Below are 13982 nucleotides of genomic sequence, written 5' to 3'. Positions count from 1 at the left end.
AATGAACCTGCACAAACCACCTTTGTTTTTTTGGTGGATTTGACACTAAAGAAGGACATAGCCTTCCTTGTAGTCCAACAGAAGCTGGTATCAGCAGGAATTGCTGATGCTCAGCATCCTTCAGGTTGAGCTTGTGGCAGTTTTGGCCAGAGCTAAGAAAAACTGCTGTCTAATATTATTTTGCCTGGAGTGTTCTAAAGCCTAAACAGAAGAATGGTGACACCACAGGTAGCCAGCAAATGTTCCCAGAAGAACAAAGACTGTAAGTGCTCATCCACATTTTTCTGTCCGGTATAAAATCCTCTCGGGAGGAGGATGCCTGTGCACTCACTGGATAATAATGAAAACCCATTTCAATCAATAGGCTATAGAGTAAGCCATCTTCCCATTCTTATATCAGGACTCAATCTAATTAGAGCAATAACACTTCAACATTTAAAGTATCCAACCTTACTTTAGGAAGTATTTTTTAAGGAATAGAAAGAACATTAAACCATACTGTTGCTAAACACTAGTATTTATTTTGATAGTGACAGTGACATATCAAGTATTACCCACACAAAATACATTCTTTCTGCACCTACAACCATATTGTCCAGATTGTTTCTGATGAATAAGTTGACAGTGGTGTAGGTGGCAGCTGAAATGTAAAGTTCCCCACATAGACTTTTTCATCCTGTCACAACACTGACAAAGCATCAGTGCCCACCCTTGTAGTGCTGAGCTGAGTGTGACATGATGCACTTCCCAGCAGTGGATACAGGCAAATGTTACCTTTTATTGGGCATCAACAAAGTTCTGCTTAAATTCTGTTTTAAGATTCTTTCAAATTCTGTTTATTGCTCATAACAAAGACTGAAATATAATGGGTATATAGTTTTCTCAGCTCTTTCCTTCCTGAGAATCAAGTCCTAATAACATGGCATTCATTATAATTCAGAGATTCTTATTACAACTGCAAAAGGTGAAATCTCTCCTTTATTACGAAAGCAGAGATTTCAGAATTGTTTAAACAGCCTAAATCCTCAAATGCACAGCAATACCTGTGCACACTCATTTCCAGTACCTACGGGAGACTTAGATACTTGTCAAATTTCTTTTTCACCTGTACAATTGCACATGCCAACAGAAGCATCCCTAAGGATCCAGCATTGTTTCCATAGTTTACCCTCTTTGGTATCTTCTTAATTATTCAAATTGTTTTCTGCTAAGACCCAAAAATTCCAGAGCATTTCCAGCCTTGAGTTTATCCTGTAAAAACAAAACACATATATATGCTTGTGCTTAACTCATATTTAACTCAAATGCTTTTACTTGTGCTTTAAAAGGAACTGCTGCAACTAGAGTAGAGGGCCTCTTCCAGTCTCTGCAGAAATCAGTGTACTACACTGAGTTTTCAGTGTTCTATCTCATGTCTCAAACTAGAGAGGGAAAAAAACCCTCTAATGTAAAGATCATACCTTCAGTTTATGGTCAAAATCGTCCATCGAATCAATCAATTTTCCAGGTTCCAGTTCCCCAAGTGGGAAAGGGTAATCTGTCCCCAAAATGACTTTGTCCTGGTAATAAAAAAATTTGTACACTTTGTAGTAACATTGAACAACAGAGGTGCCTTCTGGAATTTATAATAAACCACAGGAAATTGCATGTATGTATTGGAGTGATTAGTTATGAAAGTGAATATGAAGATAATAACTTCCATCAGGGAAAGAACAAAGCTTGAAAACAATGGCTCAAGAGTTTATTGGGTGAATTTAAGTTTGAAAAAATTGCAGGTTATTTGTTAATAATTTTTGTGGTGCCTAACTGAAGTTTGAGGTATTTTTATTCTGATATACAAAAAGTTCAAAATGCAAATCCCAGGCCCATGGCATGACAGTCTGTTGCTCGGGTGAATAAAAGACAAATAGGAATTTCCTACTTGAATTGATTTTCTGTGATGCTGGTTAGAAATGTAACAAAGAGGCATCTATTGTTCTCCTACACTGCTCATACTACCGCTGCAAGTAGTCTGCCTAAAATGCAATGATTAATTTTGGTTAAGTGTTGCCATAATTAAATAGCCAATAAAGGACACACAGAATTCTCCCTTCTGATTTTTGACTTATTCACTGCATGCCCTGCACTGTTGTGTGCAGTGCAAAATGTGTATGAGACTTTTTGACTCATTTCTTTAAGAATCTAAGGAAATTCTCCACCGAGATCAGAAAATGTGCTTGGATTTGCATTCCTGAATTTGAAATTTTTATCTGCATACACACAGACATACACAAACTTAAACTTACATATATGTGAGAAGAACATGTAACAAGAAATACAAAGCAATCAAAATTACCTTTTGTGTGATACCTTGAAAGTTGTAATAATGGCAAAGTGACACTACTTAAAGTATGATACAATGTAGAATTACTAAAAACACTGACATTAAAAGAGTATTTAATTTAATTTAACTGGTATTCAGCTTCAGATTACAAAACCTAAATCTCATTTACAAAATTTCAGATATTTCTGGAAGTCTGTAACTTTTTTAAATGTCAATGGCTTTAACTGGGACTGGATATTAACTGTGCATTTGAAACATGTACCTGAGAATATGAGTGACATGATATGATTTATTTCTGAAAGAAAGTCTATGAAAAGAAAATTCAATAAAAATCTTCATGCAGCATTCCTATTATCAGAGATGAAAAGAAATAGGCACATCCTTGACAGGGCCACATTGTTATGGGCTCACTTTCACCCTGGAGTGATATTTCCCCATTTTATCTGCCTTGGTGAGTGCATACTGCCAACTCTCCTGATTTTATTAAAAGTCTGTTTTTCTTTAAGTTTAATCTCCTGAAGACATGAATATTTGAAAACCACAGTTTTCATTAAAAAATATGTTTTGAAATGTGTCATGAATTTGAAGTCAAGCTGATAAATATGGGACACTTTTTGTAATGTTTGAACTCTATTACCAATAATGACATATGGTGAAGAAAACATCATTCAATTATTTTTTGAAATGCTTTGTTTTTCCTAGTTGCCAAATGCTTTTTGTTTTTAAATTGTTTAACCTCCAGTAGATGTCAGCCAAGAGTCTCTGGAAGAATCTACACAAACCTTTACCCAAAATCCAACCAGGAGATATTCTATTGTTCTGTCCTATATTGATGTGTTATAATTTATTATGGAAGACCTGCTAAAAGATTAATATAGGAGAATTTATATGCCCTGTCTAGTAAATCAATTTCTGAGTGTAGATGAAACAAAATATATTTAGGGTATGTACTTTTAAGCTTCTAAATATATTCTTTTATTTATAATATTCAATTAAATACCAAGACATTTTATTCAGATACGAAAAAAAATATATGCCATCTACAAAAACCTCTAATTAATAAACATACCAGGTTTATATGAGAAAATGGATTTCTAAGCAAAGGAGAAGGAAATGCAGAATTTGCCCAGCTATTTACTAGGCAAGGTTAAGTAAGGCAGGAAGGCTTGTACATCCTTGTTTATGCCTCCTATATACCAAACCAGAAAGAAATCCCACAACCTCATTAGAATAATATATATTTTTCTTTTCCTCTCTCTATAAATATATTTTTCTTTTCCTCTATTTGAAAGTGTTTCACAAGTGTTTGAAAACTAATCATGGGATCTATTCCCTGGTAGTAAAATTAAGAACTGTAAAGTGATAGGAAAAATTTAGGAGCAGCATTCTGGCTGGTGATCTTAGGCTATTCATTTATACTCTTTGAGCTTCAGTTTTGTACCCATCTATAAAACAGGGATTGGAATACCTGTCTTTAGCAACCAGCCTCAGAGAAGTCTTGTGAAGCCTTTGCAGATAAATAATGCTCCTAGCATAAGAGATGTACTATTATATTATTCCAAAGCATATCAACAAAGTCAATTTTTCCTAGAAGAATTATGGTTTGATTCCTTAATTAGCACAGGTCTCTGTTTAGAAAGGTACATGGGATAATGATTAACCTCAGGGGACTCTTTTACTCCATAGAACTTTTTTTCACAGTAATAGGGACGTGAATCTGAAAATGAACCTCAAAGTTGGTTCACCTTAACCATGAGTTTGCTCTCTTATATTGGTAAAAATTACCTTGAATCTCACCCTCTTTCCTGCTATCAGAACACATCTCAAAAAAAAGGTCAGATTGCTACAACCAGTTCAGCTCCAACTTCTGGCCAGAGGATGTTTTGCCTTTGGGCAATGGCTCTTGAGGAATCACCATGGGGAAGTTTTTGCAGAGATACACTGAATCATTTAATCCCATCTCAACACAGTTCTTCACTTTTCGTAGCCAGCATCATTAGGGATTTTGTGTTTATTTGTGTTCACCTCATCCCACCTCATCATGGGGGGAGCGAAGGACTGCAGCAATTTTGCAGTCCCACAAAGCTCCCAGAAATGTGTATTTCTGCTTCCTTTAGCTGGGATGGGCTTCAATTAACCCACACCTAAAACAAAGAAGGCGTGAACTTCACTGTCCATGACTCACCACAGATGTCACTGGATTTTAGTATTCATCAGCTCAAAGCCAACACGTTACATTCTGGTGCCAGGTAGTGGCTGTTCCCTGAGGACCCAGAGCCATGTCTCAGCACATCCCCTTCCTGCACAGCTCTTAGCCATCCTCTGGAGAGCTGTCCTATTTCAAACCTTCAGCTCAGAAAGTTACAGTGTCATCTTCAAGACTCAATCACATTGTTTTTAGCCCAGAATTTATTAATCTTACATGTGTTACCCTGCCAACACACGACTGCACTGAAAGCACTGAGATATTTGGTGTTTCTTTAAGTGTTTGACTCATGGAAGGGTATTATGTAAGAATATCAACTTTCATTAGAAAAAAAGGGAGCTTTTTAATTTTCATGGTTATAAAGTAAAGTTTGAAAATGTCATGTGAATGTTTTTTTCCCAAGGATAAGATGCCTTAGGCTATGAAAAAGAGAAAGTTTTCCTGAGTGTTAAAAAGCACTTATGTTTTGGGTATCTGACTCATAACTTTACAGCATTAGAGTTCCACCTGATGTCTCATTGCTTGAGCTCAGAATACTCAGAGGAGAATTAAAGAGGACACCATCATTCTGTGTAGTATGCTGGCCAAATTTATTGCATTTAGAAACTTAATTTCAGAAGGCTGTTGACAAAAGAAACAAGACACCAGAGAGGTTAATGCTGAGTGACTTTTAGATTATCAAATTACAATCTGTCATCTCTCTCTCCTCAAAGAACTAAATTTCAGTTGCAAAGACTAATCATGATTAAGGGCCAGAGTCTATGTGTAACTTCTTGAGATGAAAGGTAGAAAAATTAAAGTGTGGTGCAAAGACTGCAGCTTTCCCACAACAACAATAGTTTAGAACAGCCTTGAGATACAAAGCTGACCTAAAGCAGAACTGCTCTGAGACTTGCCAAGCTACACAAGTTCAAATAGAAAAGAGTTAAATTAGTCAGCAATAGATTAAGCATCCTGTTGTACTTTCCCTCCTTTGGTCTTGACATCCATGGGTCAGCTTAACAGATTCAGACCAGAAACAGAATCTGTGAGTCTCAGCCGTGCTGAGTCACACAGCTGCTGATTTACCAAGGTCTGTAGAACAATGGGAAAACATGTCTCCCAACATTATAAAATGCATAAAAAGAGATAAGCCAGTGATCTTTTCTCCTTGCACTGGCAATTTAAAATTCAAGAGCTACACTCATCCCTCTGTACCATAACTGCATGTAGAACAAATATTTGGATGAATGTGGTCTAGATTTGGGGAGATTTCTCAGAAAAGGAATAACAGAGTCAAGTGCTGAACTGTTACTCCATGAGCCTTTGGATGTCTTGTAAAATGGACATGCACATGTCCATTTACTCTATACAGTAAAAATATTATCAACATGGCAGAAACCCATCAGTGTATTTCACTGGGTGGAGTTGTTGTCTTCTTCCTGTTTTCTTCTTCTCTTATTTTGCTGTTTCATAGAGAATTAAATAATGACTCACCCTCTTCTGGAAGCATTAAAACTCACCTCTCCTATGACACTTGTTAACAGCCTTAGTGCACCAGGGTCATGGACAAGAGAGTCTGTGTAAAATGAGCCAAGGTATTTCTTTGGATCCACCTTGTTATCCATCGCACACAAGTCAGGGCGCACGTTGAATCCATGGGAGATTCTCCCCACTGTGTATGGAAAAGCTCCACCTGCAAGAAGAAATTTTCAACAACAGCAGCTGAAAATAACGTAGGAGGGAAAAAAAAAAGCCACATTATCACCAAAGACCCACAAGTTTTACTGTCAGCTATTTAGAAAGTGCTCTGCACCAGTAATTTTTTATTCCTTTCCCTTCGTTAACTTCTTTTTCTATTGTCCTCACTTCTTCACTACTGTGATGTCCAAATTCCTCCTGCTGCTTCTTTGTCCCTTTCCTTAAATCATCTCCCATCTCTCTTTCCTCCTTGTTTCCCTTAAAGGGTATTTTAGCAGTTCAAACCCTGTTTGACACAGGCTAGGCAGTGTTCATAGAAGCAGCTGATCTGGCAGGTCTGGGGTAATAGTGCTCAGCTGGTGGCAGCCTTAAAGTGCTTGAACCCTTGATCCTTAGCTGGGGTACCAGAAAATACAGCTGTAACATGCTTAGCTAAAGAAATGGAGTTTCACATGCCACATTACTCACCTCCATGTGCAAAGCAAACTTTCAGCTTAGGAAACTTTTCAAAAATTCCACCCATAATCATGGAGCAAATGGCCATGGTTGTTTCTGTTGGCATGCCTAGGAACAAAAAGTGTAATTGTATAAGTTTCACTTTTCCAATTTCCTCTTTGATTTTTAAATGTTATCTGAATTTTCTTCCATTAGCCTTGAGCCTACTGAAAAAAATAATAGTTACAGGGCACCTGCCAAAGGTTTCACATTATTACTATTAGAGGGACACAGAGCTGAACTTTAAGTAAATGAAATGAAGATGCAGGACTGGAAGTTCAGATGTTCTGAATTCTAAGTCCAGTTTTTACTCTATAGCACCAGGACAGATGACAGGCAGGTTGGGTATGTCCTGAAATACACAATACAGGCTTTATTCCCATTATCCTAGCTCAAAGAGTAGTCTGGAATATGCCAGCTTCTCACCTGTGCTTCTGGATTCCTCTTTTGTGAAAAGGGGGGCAGATGTATTGGTGGATATTCCAACAGAGATTTGGGGTTTAGTTATGACATGATGCCAGTTCCTACAGTTTTGAAATAACCTCTCTCTCTCTTTGCCATGGCTAAGTTGGATGGCCAGCATTAGGAACATAACAGCAATTTAGGTTCCTACAGCAGGCTTCAATTTATGGGTTTACCCAACATACTTAGAATATTGTGCCATCTAAACATCTAACTTCAGACATCCAGCTTAAAGTTAGGAAATGAGTTCCCCTCATCTCTGGGAGAAACAATACCCATCCAGCTCAAAAAGTTGTTTTTTTTCATTAATGTTTTACCATATGCTCAGATGTAAAGCCTTGTAAGTCTTTGTAAGAAAATATTTTATTTATACTTTGTTAAGTAAATGCAATAATTTTATTCTCTTTTTAAATCTGCATTGTTGAGCCTGCTCTCATTAAGATTAATTAATCTTGTTTTAAGATACTGCACTAGTGATTGGGACAGCAAGATTTTCCAGTGCATTCTGCAGAACATATATTATATGTATCTTGTGTATGTTTTTCAGAACTGAAGTCAGTGCAAAACCATGCAAAGCAAAACTGTGCAAAATAGAGTCAGTGAGGGTGGAATGAGGTCTAAACATTTCGAGGTAGCAGAATAACCCTCCTCCTGTTATTCACTGTTGTTCTGATGTACCATCAGATGGGGAAAAACCAGGAACTAGATAATACCCTGTATCTGTGGAGTTCTTTCAAAGTACATGCTCTTCCAGCTATAGTTGATGTAAAGTTAGACTTATTTCCTCTCTGGCTAACCTATTTCTAGGAAATAATCCACTAAATTCTAGGAAGTAATGTTTGTTTCCTCCTATTATTTTTGAGGAGCTCATTTCTGAGAGAATTCATTTTTCCTTAGTCATCTGCTTTTTGTATTGAAGACAAAAGGGAATACTATGTTATGTTGCAAAGCTGAATAATTTTAATTCTAAGTATTTAAAAGTTAGGTAAACTGAACAAGCTTAAAGCCAAATGAATTTACACAATAGACTTAATCGTACTACCTGATTAAAAAAAAGGTTTGATAGAAAATCCATTTTTTATCTGCACTAGTACTTTACTTTGCAACAATCTGCTGAGCATAATCCAGTTTATAAATTTAGGCTAAGCAAAGTCAATATACACTTACCTATTAGCCAAGGAAACCAATATTTGGACATCCTCCCATCTATCTGCATGTCCCAGGGATGCACAAAGAGACAGCAATTCAATTTTTCAGCAGCCTGCAGCAAAAGAAAAAGTCTAAATCTTGACTATATATTATACCAAAATACATCTTTTTTTCTTAGTCATGTTTTAAAATTACCTGCAAACTTGTACTGAGCAGTAGTACTAGTATGAAAATAAGCTCACAAGTAAGAACTATGAGTAATAGTTGCTTATATTTACTCCTCTGGGCCATAGTCTGAAGTCCTTACTCAGATTCAAAGTTCTTTCTGTGACCACAGATTGGAAATATAGATGATAATATCTTTTTAGTAAGCCAAATGTTCCTCAGATTAATGCAGGACAAAAACGGTTTTCCATCCATGTTTTTCAGCCATCCTGAAGTAAAAAACTCAGTTCAAGCAAAAACTTCTTTGGTTTCTTTATACATATGAGGATGAATTCTCATAATATTTTATGGAACAATTTTAGGATGGTTTTGCAGAATTGTTCCAGCTGCATTCAGGAATTATCATGTGAGTTGCACTACTTTGTCCCCTTTGGCCTTCTACCTGGCTTTAAAGAAAAGTTAAAAATATTCCTAATCTATCCTAAGAGTTCCAAATATGGCTGTGTTCTGATCAGGAATCCATTTCCATGCAAGTATATTAATTTTTCCAAAATTATTGACATCTTAGGAAAGGAAAACAGAAGAACAATGACAGATGCTGACCCTGACTGAGTAATTGAACTATTTGCTTAAATTTAAATATATAATCATCAGAGTCATTCATATGCTAAATCAGGATTTAACAGCTTCGTTTTGTCAGATGTATTTCTGGACCTCCTCTTGTTGCTAAGGAGATTATCACACATTTGAAAAAGTTTGATATTGTTTACCCACACATGCATAAATAAAGCTGCAACTTTTGGGTTGTGGGGAGTAATTGCCATCTACATTTGTAAACTAAAAATAGCGATTCAATTACTGTCTTGGTAGATTGACAAGAGTTCATTGTCAAATATGGCTTAATTTCCCACTCTGTATTGTCCAGGGAGGTTACTTCCTACATTGTGAAGAAGGTACAGTGTAAGAGAGAGATCCCAGTACAAGAGGGGGATCCCAGCACCAGAGACACGGAGTTACTGGAGGGAGTCCAAAGATGATGAAGGGACTGAGCATCTCTCCTGTAAGGAAGTGCTGAACAGGGGGTTGGACCAGATGGCCTCCAGAGGACCCCCCCAACATCAGCCATGCTAAGATTCCATTAATGTGGGCATCTACATCTGATAACTGACTGTTTATGTCCATAAAAACAAACAGTCCAGGTGCTGCACTAACAGAATTCTTGGAAAAATTGAGCATCCTGAAATATGACCTCTGTGGCTCAGTTTCAAGCAGACAGCTCTAATAACTTGAGAAACAGATGCAGAATGTACATTGATTAAAGCTGTAATTTAGACAAATGACCATCCTCATCTGGACCTCAGGCTATTTACGAAATTCAATCTAAAAATTCATTTTATAATCAATGCATTGTTTGGAACCTTTGGTCCTATTTACATAATTCCATGTGGTATTTTGGCTCTGTAGGTATCTCTGATCATCTCTGGGATTTTATCAATTATTTCAATAGGATTAGATACAGCAACTTCAAACCGAATGGAAACAGTGCAGAAGTGCTTTATTTGATACTGTACTTACCCTCACAAACCAAGAAGGCAACTCTACAGTGAGAACTCATATAAGAAAAAAAATAATTGTTACTCATTATTATAAAATGTTTCAGAATGTTTTGTGTTGTATCATTGTAATTATACCCTATATAAGCTGAGTCTCTCTGATCACTAAGCAGATTAGAAGGCTCAAACCATGACTGAACGTGCTCCAAGATATTTTTAGACAGAGTTCCACATCACAGAATTCCCCCCAAAGAAGGAAAGAAATGGTTACTCACAGCATAAACATCATACAGCTCTGGGGCATTCAGGTCCCACTCGTTGACATGAGATCCTATTTGCACTCCAGGAAATCCCAGCTCCTTCACACAGCGATGCATTTCCTTCACAGCCAGGTCTGGAGCTTGCAGGGGTAACGTGCCCAGACCCACAAACCTCTTGGGGTACTTCTTTACTGTAGCAGCCAAGTCATTGTTTAATATCTGGGCTAGGTCTAAAGTATCCTGAGGTTTGGCCTGGTAAGATATTAAGCAGAGTAGTACATTAAAATATAGTTCTCAAATGTTATCACCTTTGGAAGATATTGGATAAATGTCACTGCAAACAACTGAGAGACAGGGTTTAAGCCTAAGTTTGCTTTACAGTTCTGAATAGATGGAAACCTGCAGGACTAAATTCTACCTCACTTTAAAACCTCTGGGTGCAGTTCTGCTTCTTGTCTTGAATATTTTATCAACTGCTGTTGCCTTTGCTGCTCAATAGGACTGTAATAAAGCCCAGATTGCTGATGCATTTTAAGTATCTGGTCTTTTGTGTAAACCAGTCCCCTGTTTCTGTTTATCCCAATGCAAAAGCCTCAGTATATAATTTTTAAACATAGCAATGAATATTTACTCTCCTATTACTGGAGCTGAAGAAATAAAAATAAGAAATGTGAGATGCTGCAGCATGAGAATTCTACAGAGAAAACTTGGGCAAACTTCTCTAACATTTAGAATGAGATAACGGTCATAATTCCAATAAGAAAAGTGCAATATCCATTGAATCAATCTCCATTTCCCCCCCCAATAAGTATTTAAAGGAAGATATTCCCTTAGACACCAGAGTAAAGTTTTAAAGAGATGTTGCTCAACAAGAAATTCTGAAAATTGGTGGTACTACTTATTTGTGGGCTTAACACAATGGTTTTAATGTAACATACCTGTTTACATATAACATATTGACTTGTACACATCACTAAATAATCAAACTGAGAATGTATTTAGAACAGCATTTTGCTATGATTTATGTTCTCAGTCTGTTTTTATTTCTTTGAAGCATTAAAGATCACCATGCAGGGAACGTATTAACTTAAATTTACTACTGAATTTTAAGATTCAAATATTCCAGGTCCCTGAGCCCTGCGCACATTTAAAAGAAAGTGGGACAAGACCACAAATATATCTTTTATATATTTGGGGGTTTTTTCACGAGAAAATACTGTTTGATGTCTAACTTTCATGAAATCTGTACATATATGTCTCCCCATTTCCAGCTACCCCCACAAGAGAAGAGATCCAGCTGTTGTCTCCTTCCTTCCCACCGTGTGTACTCCGGGGTGGAGCTTTGCCAGGACACCCTGCTGGCTCTTCTGACACCTGCACTGCTTTTGCCTTCTTCAGAGCAGAACAACTCCCTGTTTACCTCAGTGATCTAGTGACTACTTCAGTCACCTCATTCACAGGAAGATGCATGTACATTCTAAAAGTTTTGCTACATGTGAGTTACAAAATACGGTAGTAGGAACTTACCCAGTAGCTGAACATCACAGGGACTGTGGAAAGGGCTTGGACTGTGACCCCTGAATAAGAAAAAGCAGTTATTAATGTTTCCTTTTGTTTGTTTGTTTGTGATAAAAGATAAGAAAGCATTTTGTTTTGAGAGGTAGAAGGAAAAAGTTTAATGATAAGAAACACTGATTTAAGTGACATGGACAGATTTTTTTTTAAATTATGGATCATAGTAATAAATTTTGTAATGTAGCAGTTTATTAAGATTTGAACATATTTGGTAAGTAGAAAGAAAGAGAACACTTTCCTACTCATACTAGATTATTTGTGAAATTAAGTATTTTGATTTTAGAAATATTTAGTAGGCACATGTACAATCAATTAAAATAGCAATTTAATGTTACTCTCACAAAAATGAATGTGACGTTAAACCAACAGAATGCCATAAGTTAAGTTTACTCTGGGGTCACATTTGTCATACATATTTAATAAATAAATAAGTGATTTTGCTCAAAGATTAAAAACATTATGTTAACAATGGTTGGTAAACAATGTTTACCCAAGTGTTCCACAAAGCTATATCATGTTAGGTTTCATTCATCCTGTGTCTGGGCTAAGTATAAGAAAATCTGCCTGTTTTCAGAAATAACTTTATTGTTTGCAATAAAGAGAATTAAGTCCATGTTGTTTTGTTTCTGTTCAGACACATATATACCATAACTTTGTGTGTGACAGACCACAGGAATAAAAGCAACAAACCTAGCAGACAAGCAACAGAAGAAACAATGGGTAATAATTAGGACTTCACTAAATATTTAAATGCAAAACTTTTTTTTACATTTTAGGTCTGATTTATGCACTTTCTTCTGAGACAATGTTTAACAAAATGATTCTCAATAGTTAAGCAGGAAAGTGGCTCAGATTCTTCCAAGATCTGATTAATATTATGTACAGCAGCAATGGTTTGGGTTAAGGATTAGGACTGCAAAATTACATGTTTACCAAAGTGCAGCCTAAATCGTGTTATCCACCAATATGACACTTGATTGGTGTGTTTGAGGACATCCACCATGTTGTCCACAATGAATGTTGTATCTGGTTTCAATCCATTTTTACACTTCTGAGCAAATTTAACATAAAGCCTGAAGGCAGATTTCCAAGCTAAACTTCCTAGACAGTGGCTTTAGGAAGAATTAGAACCAGCACAGAAAAAACTCTACTTCATATCCTCTTCAGAGGATTTTACAAAGGAGAAAATAACAAGAAAAGGCAGTTAGGATGAACTAATATACTTTCTCTAACAAAACTGTGATGATTTGTGTTGCAGAACTGTGATGTTAATTACCTTTTTAGCTTGTTTTGTTGAATTACCTGGATAGCTTGTTTTATTGAGTGGATCAAGACAGAGGTGTGCACACCAATTAGACCCAGGACATATGATTATGAGAACTAATTGAGTCTCTTTGGTCCATTGGATACCATTTTTTATTACTGGCAAGATTTCTTGGACAATGCACAAAGAAAGTCTTTTAGCAACCAACCTCAAAGTTATTTCTCTGAGTTAATAATACCTTTTAGTGACTGATTCTAGTTTTGTTCAGCTGGGAGACTCCTTGCATCTTTGTCCCAAAATTATGCCATGTTCAGACATTAAATTTTTGGGTATACTTTATCTCGGCCTTTGTTACAGAAAATGCTCTTTAAACTGAGTAGCTACAACTTTCTAAACCAAAAAGGAGTAAATGTGGCCCATAGTCTTTATTATTAGTTGAGCAGTAAGAATGAAAAACACCAGGGCCTTTTTTTTGTCCCACTGAATTGGCTAATGTCTGTGTCTCTGGAGTACTGTAATAAAGGGGGACGTTTTTAGGGCACAAGTCACCAGATGGTGCTGTAACACACAGGTTTAGACTTTTTTTTTTTTTTAACCAAGCAAGCACTGTTCAATTTGAGGAGAAATATTGTGATGTTGGTTTTATGATACATTTTCTATTCTGGAGAGCTCTTGCAGAAATTTGAAAAAAAAAAAAAATTGCTCCTGTGCTTTCCCTTTGCCTACAGCAAATAGATGGGGCAGAACTGTTTTGTAGAAACTTGCCTTTAGTGTTGAGGGAAATATCTGAAAGGGAAAGATGCCCAAAGGCTATTTGTGATCCACATTGTAGTTGAATGACTTGGTAATC

The 13982-nt window shown here is 36.5% G+C and overlaps 1 protein-coding gene across 12 annotated transcripts in view; it reads right to left on the bottom strand.

The window, feature by feature from the left end:
- Positions 1-499: 499 nt before the first annotated feature.
- Positions 500-13982, bottom strand: part of ACMSD (aminocarboxymuconate semialdehyde decarboxylase) — a 41722-nt gene continuing 28239 nt past the window's right edge. For 10 of the 12 annotated variants that reach the window (XM_064661554.1, XM_064661558.1, XM_064661560.1 and 7 more), the window contains 7 exons: positions 11821-11870; positions 10309-10545; positions 8334-8427; positions 6678-6773; positions 6032-6204; positions 1461-1559; positions 500-1251 (listed from right to left, as the gene is read on the bottom strand). In XM_064661554.1, the coding sequence (XP_064517624.1) occupies positions 1189-1251; positions 1461-1559; positions 6032-6204; positions 6678-6773; positions 8334-8427; positions 10309-10545; positions 11821-11870 (812 nt within the window). In that variant the 3' untranslated portion in view covers positions 500-1188. Of the gene's footprint in view, positions 1252-1460; positions 1560-6031; positions 6205-6677; positions 6774-8333; positions 8428-10308; positions 10546-11820; positions 11871-13982 lie in introns of those variants that run through there. The other 2 variants (XM_064661555.1, XR_010432022.1) reach the window with 2 other exon arrangements.

This window comes from Pseudopipra pipra, chromosome 7 (genome assembly GCF_036250125.1).
Source record: "Pseudopipra pipra isolate bDixPip1 chromosome 7, bDixPip1.hap1, whole genome shotgun sequence".
Lineage (NCBI taxonomy): Eukaryota > Metazoa > Chordata > Aves > Passeriformes > Pipridae > Pseudopipra > Pseudopipra pipra.
Note: the sequence above shows the minus strand (reverse complement) of the source record. Positions and strands in the feature narration are given on the sequence as shown.